This window comes from Acanthopagrus latus, chromosome 23, assembly GCF_904848185.1.
Source record: "Acanthopagrus latus isolate v.2019 chromosome 23, fAcaLat1.1, whole genome shotgun sequence".
Lineage (NCBI taxonomy): Eukaryota > Metazoa > Chordata > Actinopteri > Spariformes > Sparidae > Acanthopagrus > Acanthopagrus latus.
Genome location: NC_051061.1, coordinates 13,752,126 through 13,776,432, shown reverse-complemented (window position 1 = coordinate 13,776,432; position 24,307 = coordinate 13,752,126). Strand labels below are relative to the sequence as shown.

The 24,307-nt window shown below is 41.9% G+C and overlaps 3 protein-coding genes across 5 annotated transcripts; 1 reads left to right on the top strand and 2 right to left on the bottom strand.

Annotated features, from left to right (window-relative positions):
- Positions 1–77: 77 nt before the first annotated feature.
- On the top strand, positions 78–10,584 carry LOC119014715 (G-protein coupled receptor family C group 5 member C-like). Of its 3 annotated transcripts, XM_037090124.1 has the most exons (8): positions 369–508; positions 766–924; positions 1,011–1,053; positions 2,126–2,274; positions 4,669–4,956; positions 6,828–7,837; positions 9,645–9,748; positions 9,824–10,584. In XM_037090124.1, exons 6-8 carry the CDS (start codon positions 6,871–6,873, stop codon positions 9,920–9,922), a joined length of 1,170 nt encoding a protein of 389 aa, XP_036946019.1. In that variant the 5' UTR covers positions 369–508; positions 766–924; positions 1,011–1,053; positions 2,126–2,274; positions 4,669–4,956; positions 6,828–6,870; the 3' UTR covers positions 9,923–10,584. The 3 variants fall into 3 exon arrangements, with proteins under 3 accessions (XP_036946021.1, XP_036946019.1, XP_036946022.1); XM_037090126.1 differs by lacking the exons at positions 2,126–2,274; positions 4,669–4,956 and having other exon boundaries at positions 78–508; XM_037090127.1 differs by lacking the exons at positions 369–508; positions 766–924; positions 1,011–1,053; positions 2,126–2,274; positions 4,669–4,956 and adding an exon at positions 5,942–6,503.
- A 2,914-nt stretch (positions 10,585–13,498) lies between these two features.
- ccdc137 (coiled-coil domain containing 137) lies at positions 13,499–15,880 on the bottom strand. The gene is made up of 6 exons (XM_037090128.1): positions 15,696–15,880; positions 15,346–15,488; positions 15,043–15,262; positions 14,834–14,916; positions 14,460–14,539; positions 13,499–14,357 (listed from the first exon to the last, which is right to left on the bottom strand). Exons 1-6 carry the CDS (start codon positions 15,764–15,766, stop codon positions 14,157–14,159), a joined length of 798 nt encoding a protein of 265 aa, XP_036946023.1. The 5' UTR covers positions 15,767–15,880; the 3' UTR covers positions 13,499–14,156.
- Positions 15,881–18,623: 2,743 nt separating this feature from the next.
- Positions 18,624–20,059, bottom strand: LOC119014717 (tetraspanin-10). The gene is made up of 3 exons (XM_037090129.1): positions 19,970–20,059; positions 19,258–19,826; positions 18,624–19,152 (listed from the first exon to the last, which is right to left on the bottom strand). The coding sequence occupies exons 1-3, from the start codon at positions 20,057–20,059 to the stop codon at positions 18,846–18,848; spliced, it is 966 nt and encodes a 321-aa protein (XP_036946024.1). The 3' UTR covers positions 18,624–18,845.
- Positions 20,060–24,307: the final 4,248 nt, after the last annotated feature.

The window sequence follows — 24,307 nt, the reverse complement described above, 5'->3', positions numbered from 1 at the left end:
ATCGGCGGCACCGGGCCAGCCAAGGACTCAGCTTAATGGTTTTGTTTTTTTTTTTGTTGTTTAAAAGTCAGGGGAGTTTTGGGGCACTATGAACGATCAATGTTAACACAGTTTCATGTTTCAGTGGCACTCAGAATGCAGCAAATCTCCAGGCTGCAAAATGTTATTTATGAGATCTAACTTAAGTACAATCAGTGGCATATAATTAGTCGATTAATTACAGGAGGCTGCCACTGAGACTATCTGCCAAAAGTAATTGAGGTCCTAAAATGTGTGACCAACTGCAGTCAATCAAATTTTTTTATAATCCATTTTTTTCAGCGGAGAGCAATTATGCCTCTGAGGCCATGTTAATCTCACTAATGGGAGGGTAATTTCATTGGCGCTGAGGCCGCTCATCAATCTCAGGCGAGCTCTGTTTATCAAATTCAGCTTCCAATCAGGACCACATGTAGTCACATTACCGATTAGAGCCGGACCGATAACGAGTTTTGGGGCTGATACCAATGTGAGGGAGCGAGAAATTCTGCCCATATCGGCCAATGTGCACACATATTTCGGGGGTTTTGTTTTTCATCGATCCCCTTAAGTGTAGTTATCACACGCTGTGTAAGAAAGACGGGATATTCTACAGCTTAAACTGGCAATAGACAACTTTTGACGTATCATTCTGAAGTAAATGCTGATTGCAAATTGAAATGACTGTTGAAAATGACCGAAATGTTACTCGTCCTGCGACAGGGTTTGATTTCTTTCCCTGCAAAGAGTCACAGCCAGGAGGACCCATGCCTGCCACTGCCTGAACAAAACAGGAAGGAGGCGTTATTTTCCCAGGTCACTATTCACAGGTAACGGTGGAACAACTAGAATAACTCAACAATGAAAAGAAGGAGAACCCAGTCGATGGAGGAGGCTGAGAAAGAGGTAAAACAAGAGCGAACAGACGAGCTTTCACTTCATATTGTGTCAAAGTCTGTTCCTCTGCTGATATGGGTTTCTCCTTACCACAGGGACTTCAGACAGCTCAGAACCGCCTTTATATCTACTAGATCGGTAACAGTAACAAAACCTGACAACTCATTCATACAACCCAGTGTTTTATGTTGCTTTTCCGATGCACTGAGATCAGAATTTTGAGGTCAAATTAGGACTCCTAAGGTAGATGTTTCCTTTGGACAGGAGCAAGGTCGTTGTAGGTAGCAATTTTGCTAAAGGTCCTGTGATTATGCAGGATCGTGTTGAGCTTCTTCAGGTGCAGCTGTTCACAAATCACACAGAGGGGCAGAGGCAGAGGTGGAGATTTCGGGGATCAGGTGAAAGGATGCAGGGGAAACTATCCCCCTCATTTTCCCTCATCCCAGTAAAATATGATGTTATTTTGATCCACCTGCAAGCCTCATATTCATTATATACATTTTCCTTTAAACAAATAAAGACATTTCTGACATAAAGGGATGCAGGAAAGGCACAGATTGGGGCATAATAATTTGCAGGAACTGAAATGTTTGACACTCTAAATTTCCTACAGGAGGACCCCCGATATCCGCTGCTTAATGTGGCACCCAAATGGTGAAATGAAGCCTGTGCCCTTGGGCAGAGGATTTAATGAACGTGTGTGATACATATTTCCAGCTGGATACGGAGTTAATGGTTTGTGGCTCGCTGGGAACATACAATGATAATCAATACCGAACGCCAAAATGAGTCAATGTGCACTTGACAGCCACACGGCATGAGAGAGTGGAATAACATTACAGTATGTTTAATGTGGAATGGCATGAGCCTTAAATTATCCCGCAGTTAGCATTGATCTGTCAGTCAGAGATGGGTCAGTCAATACTGAGACCTCCACAGAATGATAAGCTCAGTGTGCATCTGATTTTTTAAAAGAAAAAAATCTTTGCAGCTGACCATGCCATTAGTCCGATTAACATTTGCGCTTGCGTGCCGGCTCCACGTCTACCGTGCCGGCAGACAGAGCGAGAGACAAGGAGGAGAGACATCAATTTCACAGGGAATTGGGTTGTTGAGAAGCCTCGAGGGCTGCCAGGCTGCAGCGAAAATGCAGGAGAAGAGACGTCCTGCGAAACCCCAACCTGAGCCGCCGCTATGAATAACCTGACAGGTCCTCAGAGGAGAGCGGAGCTGCTGAGGTGCCCTAATGAAGCCGGCTGCAACACACTGGACGAGACAACACAGGCGAGGTGGACAGGATCCTACTTTCTGCGATGGCGTCTTCTGTTTGTTAGACTTTCTGCATGTATACACGCGCAAGTAAGATTCACGAGCCTCTTCTAAACACAAGGAATCTGTAACACTATTCTGTAACATGTATTTGGCTCAGATTGGTTTACAGCTCAGAATCAGAGTCAGGCAACTGTCGTGTAGCCACACAATGAAAACAGTATGAACCCAAAGCCCTTCATGCCCTTCATTCAGGTCACATTGCTTTCTCCTTTGAGACCAGCTCCTATTAAGAATCTGCTCACAGGGCCACAATGCAAAGGGGCAGATCGACGGGCTGCTCGGTTCGTTAGAGCACCCCTCGGGACGATATCCATTGTGGGATCGATGCACCGCGGGGGGCATCATCACGCAGTGTAAACAGTACGTTTACTGCGGGCTGAGTGCCAGAGTCGGCTTCAGTAAGGTGTCCTAGATGACCTTACTCTTGTGCCGGGCCCCCAGGGGGTGCACTATAGTTAATCGGACCTCCAAAACATGACACAAATGGCTTTTGATACAGACATTTGACATGTTGCGTGCAGCAAGTGTACAGAGAATGAAAAGAACATCTATGTAGGCTACAGAAACTGCTTTTTGTTGTCTCACACTGAGATGGTTTCGCTGTGACACTGTTCTGCTGTTTTACAGCTAAATGAGGACACAAGATGTGAGAGAAGTTTCATCACTTTGTATATCTTTGTAAAAAATCTCAGAAATACGACATAGGAGACTAAATTCTGCTAAATAAACTGCTTTTTATCAATATTTGTCACCAAAATACACCCACTACCATCCAGTGAATCTTTTAAGACAATAATAAAGATTTGTTATACTTTTATATTCATATCAAGCAAGTTTCAAATGTGTAAATATTTAAAACAAAATGACATTTTGAAGGAATGTCAGGCGTAATGACAATTTAAAAGTCTAAAAACAATGTTCCTGTTAATCAAATGATTGTTAAGTGGCCTGGCCCACAACAGATCAGTGACAAGATCTATCCTGTTGTGCAGTCTGATTTGATTACGTAACACAGGAGTCCTCTCTTCTCATCTTCTCCCCTAACAATATTTTCCACCAGGTGGCTCTGAACACTGGCTGCACGCTCTCCCCTCTGCTGTCGCCTGATCTGAAGTGGAGTTGAGAGTGATTAGATTCCTCAGATGCCTGTTTATGTTCAAAGTATCAGTGCAATTATTGAGTTAGTGCTTAACGGCATCAGTTAGAGGTGAATCACTGTGAAACTGAATTCTATGTGGACACGTGTCCTCTGTAAATATAGTATATTATAGTATATCTGTAAATGGAATGTAAAACTGAAAGTTGACTTTTCATGCACACATGATTTTCACAGGACAGTGATGCTGCCAACATGATGATCTTGTAGATTACGACACATTACAGTACATCAAACCACCCAACAGTATATAAAAGCACTCAAATGCATCATAAGCATGAAATTTAAGTTAAACTATATAAACTCTATCAACTCCAGTGAGTACCTGAGTACTTTGGCATAACATTTAAATTAAGTAAAGCACAGTGGTAAAATGTATAAGCGTATTTACTCACGCAGACTTCTGAGGTACTTTCATTTTCTGCCACTTTATCTTTTATCCTCCTTTATCCTTCCTACATTACGTCTCAGAGGAAAATCTTCTCCAGTGTCTTCTAACTTTAGTTACTGGGCACTTTGTGGATTACAATTAAAATAAGGAATTAAAACACACTATAACTGTATGGTTACAATATAACCAACAGAACAGAAAGTGCCACCTGATGACAAAATATGTCACAATTTGGCATTTGTCGCTTATTATAAAGTGTTCAACTGACCATAACAGTGGTGTGGTAACACCATGGTGTGGTTTGGATGCTATACTTTTACTTACTGTATTATATACTATATAATATACAATACATATGATACTGTATGATAGTGTATTTGGATGCTGTACTTAAGAATGTGTCAGAGTATTTCTGCAGTGTTGCTTCACTTAGTGCGGTCACCTCTTCCACGTCCACCTCTTGGTTCAGGCTCTGAACACTTGCACCACTGATCTAATCACTGAAAAAAAAAGAAAAAAACCCGTGAAAGCCATTAATCATGAATCAAATGTTCGTGCCCGCATGTCAGACAGCTCACGGACCCCGTATATTACCCGGTGGAAGCGTGTCACGGGAGATGAGTGGCCCCTTTGTTTGGATGTAAGCTGCCCTGAAACAAATAAGGAGGCCGGGGGAACCTAATCTCACAGAATATGCAAAGCCGTAAACACGGCGGGAGAGGTCGGACAGGTCCGGAGAGCCGCTGGTTGGAGAGAGAGAGCCCGCACCGACGGGAGGAGAAACAGTCAAGTGCGGGACTGCTTTCCTCGGACTCTGATCTGCGGGTTCGTTATTTATTCAGTTATTTATTTATTTTATTCTAACATGATCCAGCTGCGACCGACGAGGAGAGGACAGATGGAGGAGCGGCCGTGAAGAAGAGGAAGAAGAAGAAAGAAAGAAAGAAAGAAAGAAAGAAAGGAAGAAAGAAAGGAAGGAAGAAAGAAAAGAAACAACCACCCCCACCTGTGGATCGATTGAGTTTGAACGGGGGTCGAAGCAGCTGCGCAGGAGGCTCGAGTACAACAGAAAAGTAACATTTTACATTAAAGTAACGCCTCTGCTCGTCTGAAACTACCTGGATACATCATTCACACTCACCTGTTGGGAGCGTCGGTCCAGGTAAAGAGGTCACTACACGGTATATTCCTTTACATTCAACGCGTCCACGTGCGTCACGCTGTGCTTAAACCTTATGGTGTCACTTTATAATAACCATAGTCAATACACGGAATTAGTTAGCATTGAGTTAATAGTTATTTCATTGTAAAAATAAAAAAAAAAGAAAGAAAAAGAAAAAAAAAATATTTAACAATTTGTTAAGCGATTGTTGACAGTAAAGTTGCTCCTGGTATTGAAAAAAAAACTTTGTGAATGGTTAATAAAAACTGTGTAGTTCATCTATAATGGCCTCCATGAAGTAAAAATAAATATATACTTTTACAAATGCTTAATAAATGGTTTATAAAGCAGTTTTTACTGTACTGTAAGTGATACTTAACTAAAAGTAAATATATCCTGTTGAAATGTTACTTAAGTTAAAGTGAAAGTCACTCATACAAACAGTTCTTGAGTAAAAGTCCTAAAGTATCAAGTAATACAATTGAAATCAATGAGACATATATTAAATGTATGTTGTGTACTGTGTGGACTGCTTGTCTGATCCCACCTTTGTCAACTTTTGCAACCAACCGTTAAAGTTTGGTGAAGAGCAAATCTCGACTTTGGCTCTGATGCAGCGTGAAATCTGCAAAGCTACTAGTTACTGAAGTTTTCAGATAAATGCAGTGGAGTAAAAAAGTACATTTACCTGCAAAATGGTAAGTCTAAAGTATCAAAACACTGAAATACTGAAATAAAAGTACCTCCAAGTTGTACTTAAGCGCAGTTCTTGAGTAGATCTACTGAGTTACACTCCATCACTACTACAAACTGAACTTTTATCAACTATAAATGTACCATTTATTGATGATGGGTGGTTATTATAAAGCGTCACCAGCTGAACATTGTAACATTTGTAAAGGCAGAGCTGTTGTATTGGATCAGACTGTACAGGTGTGCCTCAGTCAGTGTTACCAACATTATCATACTGATTACAGCCAAAACTCGAAATGCACCATTCTAGTTAGTTATTATTAGTATTACTTATTCAGGAGTAAAGTTCGTGTTTGTACTGTTTGTATGCACTGTTGAGTTTGGTTCATCCAGGGACGGGTATTCAAATTGGGTTTGGGTATTAATGCTGCTGTGTGTGGCATCAGTCAACACAACAAGCTCGTCCCGATACAAATACATTTAATAAACAGTAGAATAAACGGTAGAATTAGCCTGATATTTGCCTCAAATTCTCGTGTGGGAAGTAGTAAAGGCCCACCTTCATCTTTGGGACAGATGTACCACTGTATTTTGTAAAGGAATTATAATCACAATATTTTCATTTACATCAAAACTGGAGAATCGTCAGATCTGGAGCGGTGACATCCTTCAGTTGATGTTTGGATGCTGTGAGAGGAAAATGATATCAAACCGATTCAAATTAAAGTTAAATTCAAAACATTTTCGCTGGAAATTTTCATTTGCCTACTCGGAGGACAAAACATGGTGAAGTGCACTCTCTCCCCCACTTTCTGCATGCTGGTACCTACAAGAAAGATGCAAAACCAGAGCCTGTAAGTATATTTGCATGCAGGTTTTCTGTTTGCTTTTTCCCATCCCTGCCCCTCAATCATCCGCCTTCCACCACTGCTGTGCTTACAACACTATCCCGTGTTTGTGATTAAAGGCAGGGGAGACTGCTGTGTGATGCTTCAGATACTCGTGTAAATGTATCTTAATGGGCAGCAGCTTCAGTGTAATGTAGACAGCGATCGTCCATGGAAATATCTTCGGTTGGTTTGGCATTCAAACTCAGTTCTTAAAGGAGGGATGCAAAACTTTTAGTTTGTAAGTATATTTGCATGAATGTTAAAATAACCAGTGTTTTTTTGTTACAGCTTTGAATAAAAACAACAACAAGAGAAACCCTGCAGTGAAGCCATGGCTGAAGCTCCAAAAGGTTGCAACCCCGGCATCAGCTTCATATATTACAACCTGTGTGACCTGACCACAGTGTGGGGGATTGTGGTGGAGGCCGTCGCTGCAGCCGGTGTGGTGACCTCCTTTGTCCTGTTCATCATCCTCATGGCCTCGTTACCCTTTGTGACGGACAAGAAGAGGAAGGGTATGGTGGCCCTGCAGGCGGGCATCCTCATCTTCACTCTTGGACTCTTTGGACTCACTTTTGCCTTCATCGTGGGTCGATACTCCACCAGCTGTGCGGCACGGAGGTTCCTCTTTGGAGTACTGTTCTCAGGATGTCTAGCCTGCCTGTTGATGCACGGGTTGTGGCTTGCGCTGCTGCGGCGGCGAGGCCGCGGGCCCAGGAGCTGGATGCTGTGCACGGGAGCCCTGGGCCTGTGGCTGGTGGAGGTGATCATCAACACCGAGTGGCTCATCATCACCGTGGTCCGGAGCCCGGCCGAGGTCGCCATCCCCGACCTGTCCTGCAGAATCGCCAACCAGGACTTTGTGCTGTCTCTGATGTACGTGATGGTTCAGCTGGTAGCTGTGGTGCTGATGCCCATTCCCTCGCTGACACACAAGCACAAGCAGTGGCGGCGAGATGGAGCCTTCATCCTCCTCACAGGGCTCTTCACACTGGCTATCTGGGTCGCATGGATCGTCATGTACATCCATGGGAACACAGCGGCTGGGCATCCCACCTGGGACGACCCTACTCTGGCTGTAGCTGTGGTGTCAAACGCCTGGGTGTTCCTCTTCCTCTACACCATCCCAGAAATCTGCTTGCTGACCGTGGAGGACCCGGACCAGGAGGAGCCACATGATGGAGACGTCTATCCTGCCAGGAGCCTAGTTTACGAAAACATCCTGAAAGAGCCGGCGCCGCCCCAGCAGAACATCTACATTGAGAATAAAGCCTTCACTATGGACGAGACTCCGACAGGTGCAGCATGACACACCATGATCTCATCTCACAATCACAGTGTCACAGTATGTGTAGACGGGTGCTGAATCATCAGAATAGAAAAGGAATCAGCAAGACAGCGCTCCAATTAAATGATTCATTCACACACTTCCCACCGGGTACAGATGAAATAATGAAGCATAGCGAGCCAGCTAGTGGGAGATGGCATTAATCTGATGCTGCCTCCGGAGCCAAAGGGAAAAAGATTGTGAAATAATTGTCAGACTACTTTTTCCATTTTCAGACAAAGCAGCGAACACAGCAACCATTTTGCTGCTACTTGTCATTTAGTCTCCTTGTAATAAAATACGTGTGATTCAAGTCATTTGATCCAAGCCTCAAGCAAGTAAATTCCCAGTCACGTTTATCACTTCTTAATGTCCTTGGGCAACAGTTGCAGTTGTAGTCTGTGCAGCGCTCTGTATTTGCATGTGTTTTCCTACCTAGCAGTGCAGTGAGCCCTCATACCCACTGTAGGCTTATTTTTAGCTACAAGTGGGATTAAACCTGTTGCATTAACAAACAGTTTGTGTCCCATTTGCACACTTCTTCCCAATCTCCAAGAAGCTGAATTGTAATTTTTTTCGTGAACATGAACATCATCAGTTCAAGGCATTTCTCTGTGTGTGAGTACCTCATGTGTGGAACTGAGTGGCGCCTATCATGCAAAAAACAGTCCGTCTGATGCCAGGAAAATTAATCAGACAAGATAGTAGCACACTCTTTGATGTTGACCTGCCTGAGAGGTCAGGCCCGCCCACAGCATGCTGCTATTTTGTCCACCATGTCTGGCATTAATTAATAAATGCATTTACTTGCATATGGGATTTGCTTGGAAGTCTAACATTGCCTAACTAACAGCACTAGCTATCCTAGTACTATGAGCATCGGATTTATCTACTGACTGGTTGTCAGGATGGTAAATGTAGTGAATGAAGTGGTCAAATATTCAAAGGAACAATATTTAAGAAATGTTTTCTTGTGTAAAACATTCAAAACAGAGCAGAGAAAAACATGCTGTTATGTAATAGACATCCAGGTATTGTGCTGCAGAGATATCTACTGGAGTTAGCATGCTAACCAGCTAGCCCTGGCCTGTCCTGTCACATACAGTGATAGCACTTTGTAGCGCAAGAAGCAACAGTCGGACAGTCCACGTAGATTCAGCTGGGAGGTGTGTATGGAGCGAGACTGCAGTTTAAGTAAATAAAATAAACTCACAAAATGTCAAGATAATAAATATTTTTATACCTATGTTACTCACTAAAAGCAAAAATATAACTTTACAACTTTAAGATTCAAGTTTTGAGCTTAATCCCCTTGGTAACTCATCATATTCATCATTAACTCGCCAAAAAGACAAATAAAACACACCACAAAAGTCTTGGTTTGTCTTTCCTCAATCACCCCCACTTCAGTTGCGATTAATCCTCAATTCATCGAGTGAAAAGTGAAAATTTTTCCGACTCTACAAGCCATTTTCCCCACTATAGATGCCCGATTCTCCACATCATGTGCCCTCCTGCCATGTCTTCTCGTCAAGTCATATTCCTGGTCAGCTGCTGTAAATCGCCTCCATACTGTATCTCCCCATCTGGCATCCGCCACCATCTCTAAAATAAGACATACTGTAGTGTCCAACTTGCTTTTGATGTGTCGGATCTACCCTGGCAGATGCAGCAAATAATGATTCACTTACGTGGTTTGTTCGAGTAACTGTTGTTATCTCTTTAAACAATGGCAGAGATTTTAAATAACAAACTATCCACCGCCTTTCCTTCACCAGAACCCACAAAGCCAGTGTCTCCATATGGTGCCTACAATGGTCAGCTACGAAGTGGCGTGTACCAGCCCACTGAAATAGCCCTGATCGCCAAGGGCCTGACTAAGGTGGGTGTGCACACAATTTCAGAATTTCCTCTTCTGTCACAGCTGAAATAATCACGTGTCTGCGCATCTCTACAGATGGACCAGGACGCAATGCTCCCTCGAGCCAGAGCCCCGTCCTTGATTCCAGGAAGTGGCAGCTCCCTGCCTCGCTCAGTTGAGTCCTTTCCCCCCTAAGGACCAACACATGCTGGACCTCACAGTTCCAAGTATCAACTGCTCGCCTGTTCTGTATGCACAAGGAGTGTCACAAATCAAATGTTAAAACGACACCAACAATATCAAGACAAGGGCAGTGTACGAAGGATAATGTATACAGAGCAGCCAGCGAAGTGCCTCCGTTTAATTTCCATTCTCGATTTTCAGGCAACTAGCGCCTTAGAGGTTTTGACTTTCAGCTATAAACCAACTTGCAGCTTCACTCCTTGGACTCGTAAAAAATCATAAAGAGTGTAGACATGTATGTAGCTCTATAGGGAAGCTTTTACTTTCCAACAACTGTTCTATTTAAAATCGAAATCTAAAAGGTGACTTATTTATACATTTTTAGCTGCCACATGAACCACAGTAGGCTGATTTTGGAGCAACAGTAGTAATAGATACAGAGAGATTAAAGGTCTATTATTTGACTGTTGCATATCACTGTTCATCGATGTGCACTGAAAGTTCTCACCAGTGCCTTTCTATCATAAATACGTTGCATGGAATTGATTGTAAAACATTATGTTGTAATTCAGACTTCCTGTGAAAGCCATATGATTTTGTAGCGTCTTTATAAGAATGTGATTTTATGTAAAAGGTATAAATTCTAACTTATTAAACCCGTCGAGGTTACGAGAGCCCTGTGTGGATGTTTGGATTGTGACAGCTGACAGCTCACACAAGAGGAAGGTGTGGCACAGCACACGAGGAAGTGTCAAAAGGATCACCATGTACACTGCACCCAGGACTTATTTACATATTTGGCTTTATTTGGCTTTAACAGTACCTGAGGCCTCGTGCAGGGATTGTGTCTATTTTAGGTGGCGCCGAGAGGGAACGTGTGGGAACGTTACACCACCCAAACAGTAAAATATGATAATGAACTTACACAATTCTCCTTTCTGGTTTGAATTTAAAAAGGGACGGTGCATGGCAAAAAAAAAACAACAAAAAACACATACTTTCCCTTGTATCTGTAGTGTTATTTATTGTTCTGGGTGGTTTTGGAGAGAACACCCGTAGGGATGTCTGCCTTCTCGCAAACATAATGGAACTGGATGAAACTCAGCTTGTGGTGCTCAGAGTGTCAAAACACATTTTAAAAAAAAACAAAAACTCAACAGTGATGTCTTTTTCAAAAAACCATGACCCCGTTAGAAGCAAGGAAGTGTGCATCTATTCTTTCCCCTCTTGTCACTTCTCAATTCGTACACTCTCACCTCCTTTCCTCGCACCTTAGTCCCTCTCTACGATGAGACACCAGGAGAGAGGAGTCAAGGCAACAGACTTTTAACAAAATGACTTATCTGTGCTTCGGGGGAAAATGAAATATGACATGTGGCACGGCTGCATCATTTATCTATTGTTTGGTTATAGCCTCCCACTGTTTTATGATCTCTGTCAGACAGTGTTTATGGCGACTTATTTACTCTGAATTCAATTCACAACATGACACAATGTGTAATATTAAGGTGAAATACATGGTTAGAACTGAACTTTACGAGGCGTTACATGATTTGTGAAGGCCAGAATGTTTCATCATCTTAAAGAAGCTATACAACTTATTTGTAGATTTCCTGCTTCAACTCTGGCTTGTATATTCCAGCGGGCCTCTGTTATGTCACAGGTCCCGAAAAGACTACAAAGGTTACACCTGTGCATCCTCACTCAGAGCTCCTCCAGCAAGCCCAAGATGCATTTTAGGAATAGATTATCCTCCAAGATGTGTGTTGAGATCAACTTCCAGACAGGAGGATGGAAGAGACTAGAGAGATGAGGGGAGCTCATGGACTGAAGGCTAGCTAGTTAACTAAGCTTGCAAAGCAAAGATGTTATGAATGTTTACACAGCACAGGCCAAGAGTGGGTGCATGCTTCCTTCTCCGTAGCGATATATGTTTAGTGCAGTAAAAAGAAAATAGTTCCCACATGAAACTGCTCACACAAAGTCTGCGGATTATCTTGAGTAACCAGGTCAGGATTTCTGGAAAGATATATCTCTTTTGATATTTTAAAATGTATTTTTTCAGCACTTTGAGCCCCACAAGCCGAGTGCCAATCTCCAAAACTTTGCAGCTCACACTAAAACTGTCTGAATGGATACACAGCACTACAAGTGAAGAAGGAAAACCTTTTTTTTTTCCTTTTCATAATTATGGAGGGATATATGGGCATATACTGTAAAGCTGCTTTGACTTTCGCTTCGTACATGAGTTCTCCATTTTCTCTACAGGGACAGAAACAATTATTCACAAATAATTTATCCCACACACACACACACACACACACACACACACACACACACACACACACACTTTCAAAGCTCCAGAGTGAGCGTTGGCTGCCTAGCAGCAGGCTGAGTAGGCTCTCTCCCATTTACTCCCACCACCTTGTTCTGTCAGCAGACGTGAGTATTTGCTCAGTGAGGAAACTGCTCACCAACTGGAAATCAGACGGATCAGAGAGCATGTGCGGGTGTGCCCAGATTTTATTCTGCTATGGCCCATTTGATCGTGTGGGTATGAATGCAAAGAGCTGCAAAAATCATGCAGATAGGAAGCGGTCAAATTTAGCTGATTTAAACAAACCAGAGCATTAAAACATTTCACACAGCAATTTGTTTCATACCACATTTGCATCTTTACTTGTCTAACGTCCACAATCTGCTCATGCTGTGCAAGCAACACTATGTTACATGTCCAGCATAAAAAGTCCCTTGAATGAATTCCTGATCCACAGCAACTTGAGCTGAAATCAAAAACAGCATCTTTCTCTGACAGACAGCAGCTGTAAATCCCCTGACAATATGAATAGCTGTCATGTGCACATGGACACGGGTGGTTACATGACCAGTGGCGGTGGAGCTTAGCTCAGGGAGTCAGTCCTACCAATCACAAACAGCTGTCCCCACTTAATGCATTTCCTTGTCACTGTGACAACCCTCAGCGGACAAACACAGACGGGGGGAAAAAAAGCTGATGGAACAGGAATGACTGTGAACCCACAGACCAGACAACAGGGAGGCAGTATTAACAGGTTATAGCATCTAGTGGTGGTATTATATAGTAGATATCTCTTGCTCATAATATCATTATAGTGTTTGCTTTTAGATCTGAGCATGCCAAACAAAATATCGCTGAATTTGTACAGTTTGTCCCAGACGCCAATGTTTGAACAAAGGCTGTGTTCATGAAGGTAAACCTTTTAAGGATTACAAAAAGTAAATAGCTGTGCCAGGCTCTAATAAGTGCCCTGCATTTAGAAAGGCTGATGTGATTTAACTGTCACAGGGTTTAAGCTCTCAGAGCAGTAACAAATAGGAACAAGGTATGAACTGTTTATATGTTTAATTTACCAATATTATTTCTTGAAAAATATCACTTGATCTTCAAAGGCAATCATGGCATCTGTTGAAAGCTGCATGACAGCTATTTCCAAGTCCAGGAAAGAGCTTTTATCCTCATATCTTTAAGCTGATAATAACATCCAGGGGGGAAAAAATGTGTACAAATCTGAAAACTGGGCAAAAGCTCCGGATCAGCAACTTAACAACCACGGTTGACTGCTTTATTAACTTATTTCTTTTTCATTTAAATATAAATTAATTGTGATTTCAACTAATTTAACACCATAAATACTACCGCCATAAAACCACATGTATAACAGTGAATGGTGTGACACCAAAAATACATTTTTAAAAAGCTATGTTATTTAAAAGCACTTTTCAGCTCCCATTACAAACAATATTCTCTCTGCTGGAGCACTGCCATCTAGTGGAACAACAGCAAACAATGAGGTTTATCGTCTTCTTCAGCCTGAATGATTTTATAGTCTACCAAATCACAAAAGTCTTCATAGTTGTTACCTAAAGATGCATTTATTAAAAACAGTGTATATACAACTGGACATCTGACACAGTTACAAGGGTAAGAAATCAACAGGTCGCCTGTCTGGATGCATTTAATTAGGGATGTCCTGAATGTCCTGTGGCCTCTGAGCTGTAACGTGATACTGAAAGGTGAATGTCAATAACTACTCACCTCACAGTGCGGGCCTGTGGATGCAAATGTTTGCCTGACAGTTGATAGAGACATTGTGACACACTCCCCCGCTGGCATATCAGTCCATCAGTGAACACATACAGTCCAGATACGTTTATCTTGCACTCCTTCTCAGTTTCTGAACTTCACCGATGAGGACAGCCTTCAACGTCACTGAAGGTTTTTGAGTTTTTCCAGACCTGCAGTCCGGGCCTCGTGCTGCTGTTGTTTCTGTTTCTTCAGATGCCGGTAGGCCTCCACCGCTCTCACCCTCTCCTCCTCCATGATCCTCTGTCGGGCCATGGACGGTTTGGCTGTGGAGGACACAGCGTGGCCAAGGAGGGAGTTGAGGAGCAGCTTCTTTGATGCATTCTGGATAGTGAAGGTAAGAGGGTGACAAAAAAAACATAGTGAACCTCTTCCTTAACCCCTCAAGTTACAGACATACCATGTGATAACTGAAGCGTAGGTTACCTGAGATTTGACCAGAGCTTTCCTGGGTTTGCTGCTAAATGTTGGCGGGGCCATTGCGACTTCACCAAAAGGAACATTATCTACAAAACAAACACACATCGTATCAGTAAACAAACAAGTTGTAAATCGTATTCTGCTTTGACAATTGGATCCTCCTCTACAGATTCATTTTGAATTGATAATACTGAATATTTTACCATTTTCATTATTTTACCACAGAAAAACTACAGTTTCCAAGTCTTTAAAAGTAGGTCTGCACCGTTTGTGAAATTGTGGGTTTATACTGATCTCAGTGTTTAAAGAGTTTTGTAGATGAGCAGCTCCCTCACATCCTCTGTGGTCCCAAATGTTCCTGAAAAAGATGTTTTCTTTACCTATGAACATCTCTTTCTCCATCCTGTCCTCTTGTCTGTCCAACTTTTTCAGCTGCAACCTCTGTAGTCTGCCTTTATCGTGCCTGTAGACGGACAGCAAAGACCAGGCAGTTTAGGCATCAGACATATAACATCCAGGAATGATAACCACTGACATCCAATGTCAGGGCGAACACTTGATGATGAAGGAAAAAAAGCTGTGCACTCACTCCTTCTTCTTCTCAGACTTGCCCTTGTCAGTGGACTTGTCTTGATTGTCATCATCCAGCTCAGGCTGTCTGTCTACCTGGTTCTTGGTGAGGAAGTGGATGTGTTTGGTCTCATTCTCCATGCGCCTCACATACGCCCTCTCACTTTCCTGCTTCCCCCTCTTGAAGTGGAGGACAGGTATTTCTCCATCCTCCCCTGGTTTGCTTTCATGGGAGATGGCTTGAATAGACAGAAAGTCCTCATCGGTCATAAACAAAACAAAACAAATATACATGCGAACAGTCTAAAGAAGCTCGTCTCACCTTGTTTTGGCTTTTTGGGCTTCAAGGATCCCGTCTTCATCCTCTCCTTGCTCTTCATGATCTCTCGGAGCCTGAAGGGGATGTCTTCGAGATGGTCTGGCTTGGCTTTTTTGGATTTAGCATCTCGTTTGAGCTTCTTAACACTAAAATAAAAAAATACAGTTCAGGAAGCATGTAGGAAAGAGTGGAGTGGTGTGTATAACACAGGTCTGTGTCCTCATCTGGGTAACAGGATAAAGTTGTCAAGTTGAATCTCATTTTGATAACTCGCAACAAACTTGGAGAGCTAATAACAGTTAGCTACTGCAGCTAGCTAGCTAGCAGTTTTCCAGTTAGCTTCCTGACGTTACCTTGAATGTTTTCCTGCCTTGTCCGCTTGTTTTCTAGAGACGTTAGTTTTGTTATTCTTACTCTTCCCCATGTCACTGCAGTTTATATCAATGCATAACAAAACAACAACACATGTGAAGCAGCGTGTGTCGCCTTTAACCGACGAACTATGACCCGTTGGCGAGAGGGACGGAGGAAGTGAAGAACTCCCACTCCGTGACTTTTTTTGGATACCAACCGTGAACGTTTCCTCTCCATGTAGTGACTCACTTCTCTTCGATCCCGCAGAGGCTTGAAGAAAATATATTGAAGAAAAAATAATGTCCATTTTGGTGGTCATTTTCCCTCACATGTAAGTATTGATTTCGCCTTTTAAAAATAATAACAATAATTTCCGAATTTTTAAAAAACCCCAGTAACTAGTAAATGTGTGCAATTTTGCTTTTCTCGTAAACTAGTTAAGCTGTATTTTTAAGGGCTCTGTGTATAATTGATGATGTTGAATAAACTTAGATTGATAATGGCACAATGTTCATTATATTATCTTTTAAAACAAAAAAAAACTCGATGCGATCTTTTCTCACTTCGTTTTCACAGACAACTAAAATTCTGCTTTATGGGAATTTTTTAATCATGGAGTGGTTCATCTATATATTTGACGATCTTTTCTGGAATCGTCACGTTGATTGGTTAAGATGACTGCGGCTGCTTTGTATCTGCCATCACAAGATGGCGCCGTTCATCTAAGTGTGTCCACAACATTTTGATTCAACTCAATTTGAAGTTCAGATAAAATGATGTTTATTCATGTATTTCTGCATTAAATAAATTACTGGATGAATAGCTAACTTAATAGATAAACGAATAAATGTCGACTGCATATACAAACAAATAATTGCCTTACATGATAATATTATTGACAAAATAAAACTACACTAAATCATTTATTATTTTTAGAACGGTCATCCCTTGTAGTTTTCATATGAAGAATTCATTTGGACATGAAATTTAAATTGTCCCATTAGTAAAAGTATAGAAGTATCATTATTAAATGCACATGAAATATCAAAAGTGAGTGAGAAATGTACTATATTTAATAAGATGGTGAATTATAGTTAATTAAACTTGATGTCAGCTACTGGACATAAGCATGCACTTATTGATAACTTTATTAAATACAGCTGTAGAGTCTTATGAAATCAATAAAATATGCATAATATCATCTTTGTGATGCCTACAATGTTCAGTTTTCTAGTCATAGAGGTGTTTTTTTAAAGTCATTGCTGCCAGACTTATGAAATTTAGAGGTATTTAATCATTTTTGGTCCTCCCTATTTACATAGACAAGGGCAGAATATTATAAAGATCTCTCAATGCATGATGCAGCCAGTGCAACACCACCTTTGATCCCATTAAAAAAACAACAACATATAATTGAATGAACACATTTATGACAGTAAACATTTTAACATTTGTAGAGCCAGATCTGTCAAATGCAACGTGTATTTCTTTTTTATGTAATTACAGCTTATTTAGTTGTCAAATACCTCCACACCAGTTGTGTTTTACTTGGACCACAAGCAAATTCAGCATGACCTCACAGTAATCTGATTATATATATACATATATACATACACTTGCGACAGCGTGGATTTCCTTTCTCTTCAGCTTCAGAGATGAAACATCAGGAACTAAAGTGAACTGATGTGGCAGGTTCAGAAACATATTGTCAATTTTGATTAACCATTAATAAAATATCTTGCATGTAAAAGTGTATATTATACATGTAGATAGATATGTATAGCTTGTATATTATGGACGCTGCTCTTTGCTTACGTTTTTTCATACACTAAATCTAAGACATTTTTTTAACGCTGATCCTGAATCTGTCCTTGTGATACCACAGTTGTGATTACATGGTTAATATGCAAGCAGTTAGCTTAGCTTCCCACAAAGTCCAAAGGTAACAAAATCCACTTACCTGCAAGTCTTATATCTCGCGTCTTATATCTTTAAAAAGTGGTCAAATGAAAGTTATGCTGTGATGTTTGAGGGACTATTTCTTGTCCAGATGTAATAAATTCTTAGAGTCTCTGCTGGTTTCCTGGTAAACTCACTCACACATTTTGTCTGACAGTAATTCCTCACTTGTTGGCCTTTCGCTGAGGTAAACGCTCACCAGCGACTACATGGCTTATTTGTCGCCTCATACAAGTGAACGTTTTCAAACAGGCCGCAATGTTGATCCAGTTTAGAATCCTAGAGCAGATTACAAACTGTAAGTGGCGTAAATCCAGTCCAGGCCCAGTCCAAAAACTCCCCTGAGGACACATGCCTTACAGCAATGTGTCGCTGGACATGTGGCCAAGTGTTAGATACGTTTTCTTGGGCACTGAGACTTAATAATAAACTGAGATTATTTTGATGGAATTTCTTCTTGACTCAAAACCAAGTGTAAACCCACAGTGACATCACCCACTGCCTCCTGGACAAGAGTTTGGCGTTACGGCCATCGCCATTTTTGTTTTCTGCAGCCAGAAGTTATCTTGTTCAAGGGAGGAGCTGGAGAGGATATCCTGACTGGTTCTGACTGTGAACCCAAGAACACGCCATGGCAGCGAACCGTCAATGGCAAGGTAGCCACACCCCGAAGCTGTATCTATTTTATTCAAAAATGAACTTCATCCAGTGTTGAAGAAGACTTTAAACTAGCGGCTGAGGCTGTAAACTTGTTAGGAAACTGCTTAATGAGGTGATAAACCAAGTGAAAAGTAGGGTCTTCTTCCTCATAAGCTTACATATAATCTGGCCCTAAACCAGTGGAGTCGCCCCTTGAAGGCTATAAGAAACAATGAAAAAAAAGTGCACTCCAAATTTTGACGTTCTTTACATTCAGTAATCAAAACATGGAGTCATGCCAGCAGAATAATGCATCTTAGTCTGTCACCTTGATGTTTAATGCTGGAATTTGTTATGCGTTCACAGAACTTTAAGTTATTTTTCATTTCAACTTACAGAGCAGGCGCAGTCGTCCGAGTTCTTTGCAGTCAGGGTGAATGAACAATTGTGTTCCTTGTTTGGTCGCTCTTTACAGTTTGTTTACAAAGTGGCGGCCCAGAAGCATTCAGCACGTAATAAATATCAACACACAGTATATTCATCGCCTTGCGTTACATGTAAGCTTTATGCCACTGGATGCTTTCAAGCAGTCGTGTGGAAATAAACAGAGTCAGAATCTGGACCCCCAGCACAACAACTGCGACCGTTCCTATCAGGCCCTCGTGCTGCTCGATCCAGCGAGAGATTCCCCCGAGACAGCCGCCCAGGAAGATCACGCTCTGAGCGGTAAACTCATCCAGCTGCTGGGCTCCGACGCCACACTGAGAGTTCCACACCGTGCCGTTCTCCAGAGGGTCCACGCAGCACGTCGCGGGGACGCCGCAGGCCAGCACCCCTGGAGACGAGCAGTTGTAATATCTGGGGAGAGGGAAACATTTAGGTCTTCAAAGCATTCCTGCATCCTGACCAATTAGTCATGATGTACTTATTTATAACTATCCGACTTAGTCACCCTCCACTCACATGTTGACCTCCCAGTCAAGGTAGTTTTCTGCCCCGCAGCACTGCAGATTTGACTGAATCTCGTCCACGATGAACCTCAGGTCCAGGTCATCCTGGTAGCGCACCATGGCGGACAGCATCCCTGACCGCAGGTAGCCTCCGACTTGGTCTTGCAGGCTGTAGGCCAAAATGGCAGCCAGCACCTGGGCAGTGATGAGTATCAGCACCGCAGCGGAAAACAGCTTCAGTAAAGAGCAGTTCTCACGTAGGGCGCCAACACAGCCCGACAGGCAGAGCAGAGTCAACACGAAGCCCAGAGACACGAGTATCAGCATCGGGTCGGTGCCGATACTGCCGATCTGCTCCTGAGCAAACGACTCTTTGCTGATGAGGCCCCACATGCCCAGACCAAGAACCACCAGGCCCAGAATCGTGAACGTCAGATTGCATAGGAACAGGAAGTATTTTAGGAAGTAGTCCACAAACGTATATCTGTAGAGGGGTCGGACTCTTGTTGATACAGGGCTGTTGTTGTCCTCTCCATTGTTTGGATCTGTTTGCTCCTCAGCATCTTCTTTTGCAGAATCTGTCTTTGAAAACACAGGAAATGTACTAAATACCATATTTTATAAGAACTCGTGCTAACTGAAACATTTACTCAACACAGAGAGGCGATTATTATAAAGAGAATAACTTAAGGAAACAAAACAGAAGCTCCAAAGTGACCCCTTACCTTTGGTATGAGCGGACTGGACTCATTCTGCGTGTCGTCCCTCCGCGACCACGGCAGATGAAACCCTTTTATCCCCAAATAACTCCTCATGTTGTCAGCCACCGCAGGGAGACGATTCTCCCTGTGCTTTCAGCAGCTCAGAGTGACCCAAGCTGAAGTACAGCTAAGGGGGAGCATTCACTACAGTATGTACAGCAGAGCATGTGAGCTCAAGGAGGAGAAACCATGCAGAGTTTAGCCTCGGGCTGCTGCGAGGAGCAGGATTTCTTCATCATGTGAGAGTCACAGTTAGGGGATTACGGCTATCAGAGCATGTGTTAGAGACTCCCTCGTACTGACTAGAACAAGAGACTTTTGATGTGAGGTTCACTCAAAGACCACTTAAATGTCAAGGTTTCGTGTACCAAAAGATTAAGTGCAGAGTTAAGAGAAAATGGCATGGCAAAAGAACTGTTAATGTGCACAGATCTGAATTACTAGCTCAATATCAGCAATAAATGTCAGCCAAATCTTTGGAGTCATGAGATGATTAACAGGGAACTGAAGCAGAGACAAGGCGAGCACTTCTGCGAGGCTCACATGGGCGCAGCAGTGCCGCCAGGTAAATGCTAATGCCGAGGACAATGCTAACAATGTGCAACTGGTGACTCAAGCAAAACATCTGGGGACTTTTACACTCCATTTATAAGTGTTATTTAAAGTGTCTCATAGACAGATAAAATCCAGATGGTATTCAGTAGACTTCTGTTTACACTTCACTTCAGATGTCTCGTACCGGTCCTGCTCCAATCCAGTGTGGTAATGCACAAAATTACACAAGAAGAATAAGATTTCCAATGCAATTTAGCGGTTTATTTATAATCACGGTTAAGCTTGCTACATAGCTAACAACCACTAAAAGACAAACAAAGTCACACGAGAGATAAATTATATTCATGAAGGTTTATCGCCTTCATTTTGACCAACGTTACACCTGAACTCTGCCTTGATCAAGTGTAAATTCAGGTAGATATGTGATATCGCTCATCTCACTATCCATATAGATATACAGTATGTCGTTTAGTGTCATGTTTATTAGCCAGACCATAGACTCAACAGACTCAGACTCTGATCCAGTATTAGAAAGATATTTTCCTAATTGCTATCATGTGAGCTTTTTAGTCAAATATTTCTCACTTTCATTGCTCCCACAGTTGAAGCTGTTTGGCTTAGAAGGGCAGATCAGCAGGCCCCGGTGTTGTGGACTGGGATTCATTTTGCCAGCTGGAAGAAGATGACCAGTCAAACTTTCCACCATCCATCTCGACAGAGTCTTAAAAAAAGAAAATATCCAGGCTTTGGTGTGTTGAAAAATGGCCGAAAAAGCTAATAAAAATTAGATAATCGTGCACATGAAACATGAATTTGTTATAATGACTGCAGAGCATAAGCAAGAGCACTGTGCTTTGATCACGGACGGCACCTTTCTTTGATGCAGAAGGCGATCCAGGCTTGTTAATGTTGCAGGCTAACATGACAGGCTCCAGCTTGGCTAACCATGTTTTAGCAGAAACAAAAATCACCATGCAACTCTCTCGTACGTAGTGTTGTTTTTATCCTGTGTTTACATGTTCCAGAGTCAAGTCACCGCCCTGATGACCCGCAGCTTGACTTGACAGGAAATAAATGATGTCTCAACTTCAAGATGGCAACAGGACATAAGTGATATTGATAAATAAAAAAAATCCTCATTTGGAATGCCTCAAAGTATGGCTCAAATCCAGTCCGGAAAGGGTTCAAGCGACGGGTGGGACCATGAAAACTTGTGAACTGAATGTGAAATTTCCTGCCTGCTGAACTTTGTGGGTTTTGTTTACTTCCTCGGCATCCAGTTCAACTTATTAATTGGTTTACGTGTCGCTATAGTCTTTCATTTCCCTCCAGAATCCTGATCTGTGATGATATTCAGAAAACAGATGTTTAGTTGTTTTGTTTTTTATTATTATTTTTTTCTTTTTTACGAAACTCACATTTGTTATTGATATCAACAAATCTCAGCTGAGCATCCTCATGGTCATCTGTCTCCCTCTGTAAAAAAAAAATGGCATTCATTCGACTCAGTAGGAAACATGTAATTCTCATGGTGCACCTTCTGTTTGGCGTCGGTCTTTGAGATATAAGAGCTGCTGTAAAATATGGTCGAACTGTCCTCCTCATATTGCTCTGATAAAGTCATTATGAAGTGATGTGCTGCTGTGAGTCAATAACAAGTAGCATACAAGGGAGCAAAACGGGGCAGTGAGTTGAAAACCAGGCAGAGAGCAGCCTGGTTATCTCACTCTCTGGCTCTGCAGGCCCGCTGCTGTCATTCTTTCCTCTGGCTGTGCTGGACGGAGCTGCAGGCAGCTGGAAAGAAGTCAGTCTACTGACTGCTGGTGGAGTCCAGATGGAGCTGTGAGGCTTAAAGAGCTGGGCATCAGTGCTGACCAAAATCTGTTTCCATATTAGTGTGTATTAGCAGAAAAACAAATTAGGTTGTGTTGCACTCATCACTGATCTCCCAGATAACTTTGTGTGCATATTCTGTGATGGTTTTCACATGAGTACGGGGATTTTCCTTCTTGGCAGTACAGATCATTGTGTGCATGTATGGATATACACTTAGCAGATACCTGTTTTCACTGCTCGACTGATCTACACAGAAGCAGTATTGGAAAGCAGCTATGGGCTTGAGCTACCTCACTAGAATGTCTGCTACATTTCAAGGGCTAATAAAATATTCCTCACCACACACGTATCTTACTGTGATGGCAACATATCAAACATAAACTGTAAAAAAAAAACTAAAAACTAAAATACCTGACAGATTAGTTACTTTTTATGTATCTTCAAGTGAAGTTACTTGCTATAATTGTGAACTAATGAAAGACTACTTCATAGCTACTCAGTAACTACTCAGTAACTATGCAGGGTTAGAGCTAGTCTCACATAATTTGAGAAAGTAACAAATGATTAACCAATTAGGAATGGAAGGAAAATGAGTAGAAAACAGTGTGTCTGCTACAGTAGATAGATTGAAGGCAATCCTACGACTTAACACAGTCAGCTTTGATTTGTTGAGGATCTTGTTCTGTAGACATTTCTACAGTAGCTTCAAACCACTAAGTTGCAAAGACCATGAGAGATACAAACTCATAGAGCAGATGTCACGATGCCGTCATCCATACCTTATCGTTTATACAGGGTACATAGGACATCCTGTCTCATGAGGTCAGAATGTCCTGGACTTTTCTGGATTTTTACTCCCATAACTATTATGTTTCACTTTAATAAAAGGTGCACAAAAAGAGTATCTAATGATTCAGCATATAATCATATAGTATATAGTCCTGATATCCATTATTCAGAAATTACTTATTAACACTTTCAAGTTGTTCCTGACTCCTGACAAACTAGTTATCTTTGAATTTGCCATAAACATAAAATGCAACCTGCAACCCAACATTTCTTTAGGTTCAGCGTTCAGTTTTACATTATGGCAACACTGTGCTTTTGTTCTCGTTGGGATCTGCAAAAGAAAAATGTTTAGGCTTAGAATATCTGCTTTGATCAACACAAATATGGCCGGAAATTGTCCCGAGGGCTCCTTGTGACAAATGTAGGAAGTCGCCATCTCACCAAAGATGTCCAGTGGAAGTCAGGTCATAAACATAATTCGAAAGAAAAATGACTGTGGTAGCTATGGTAGCCTACATAAGAAACGTGCAAATGTAAACATATCAGTGGTCTGCAGAAATGCCAACATTTTGTTTTTGCAACTGGGATTACAACAGTAACAGAGGCCATAATGAGTGGTTTCTTCCTCCAGCTGACTATTTTGTATTTGTATGTCGGTAAAGAACACATGCCTTGTATCTGTATTGGTGTATTTCTACCTGGAGGTGTTGCTCAGTATTACTTACCTCCGTACCTTCTCCTACTGCCCTGCTGCTGCTGCGCATTTCCACTGATGTAGTGGAAAATAATAAGCTGGGGGATCCATAAACTTCAGTCTGTGATGATCGAAAGATAAACCACCACCGAGTCAAATCATGGAAAATTTAATGAAAACATCCCAAAACCAAACCATTTGCTGTGACTGGTTGTGGACAGGATGGATTATCTGTTGGGTGTTAGTTGAGTATCTCTTTTGCAAATCTCACTGTTGCCTTGTTTTTAAGTCTCTCACGGCGATTCCCGCTGTTTGAATAAAATCCAGCTCACTCTGTAGTGTTGTCAGCATCGAAGACGTATGGCACAGAAGGTATGATGTTCATCACACTTACAGCGCGCAGTACTATCTTGTCTCTACGCGTTTTT

Bases quoted from the DNA above. Each gene is read 5' to 3' on its own strand.
- LOC119014715 (XM_037090126.1), top strand. From the start codon at position 6,871: ATGGCTGAAGCTCCAAAAGGTTGCAACCCCGGCATCAGCTTCATATAT. The intron at 7,838-9,644 runs GTGCAGCATGAC...TTCCTTCACCAG, and splicing joins TATGGACGAGACTCCGACAG to AACCCACAAAGCCAGTGTCT. The intron at 9,749-9,823 runs GTGGGTGTGCAC...GCATCTCTACAG, and splicing joins TCGCCAAGGGCCTGACTAAG to ATGGACCAGGACGCAATGCT.
- ccdc137 (XM_037090128.1), bottom strand. From the start codon at position 15,766: ATGGGGAAGAGTAAGAATAACAAAACTAACGTCTCTAGAAAACAAGCG. The intron at 15,489-15,695 runs GTAACGTCAGGA...TTTTTATTTTAG, and splicing joins AAGGCAGGAAAACATTCAAG to TGTTAAGAAGCTCAAACGAG. The intron at 14,358-14,459 runs GTAACCTACGCT...TTCACTATCCAG, and splicing joins AAGCTCTGGTCAAATCTCAG to AATGCATCAAAGAAGCTGCT.
- LOC119014717 (XM_037090129.1), bottom strand. From the start codon at position 20,059: ATGAGGAGTTATTTGGGGATAAAAGGGTTTCATCTGCCGTGGTCGCGG. The intron at 19,827-19,969 runs GTAAGGGGTCAC...GTGTTTTCAAAG, and splicing joins CCAGTCCGCTCATACCAAAG to ACAGATTCTGCAAAAGAAGA. The intron at 19,153-19,257 runs GTGAGTGGAGGG...CCCTCTCCCCAG, and splicing joins CTTGACTGGGAGGTCAACAT to ATATTACAACTGCTCGTCTC.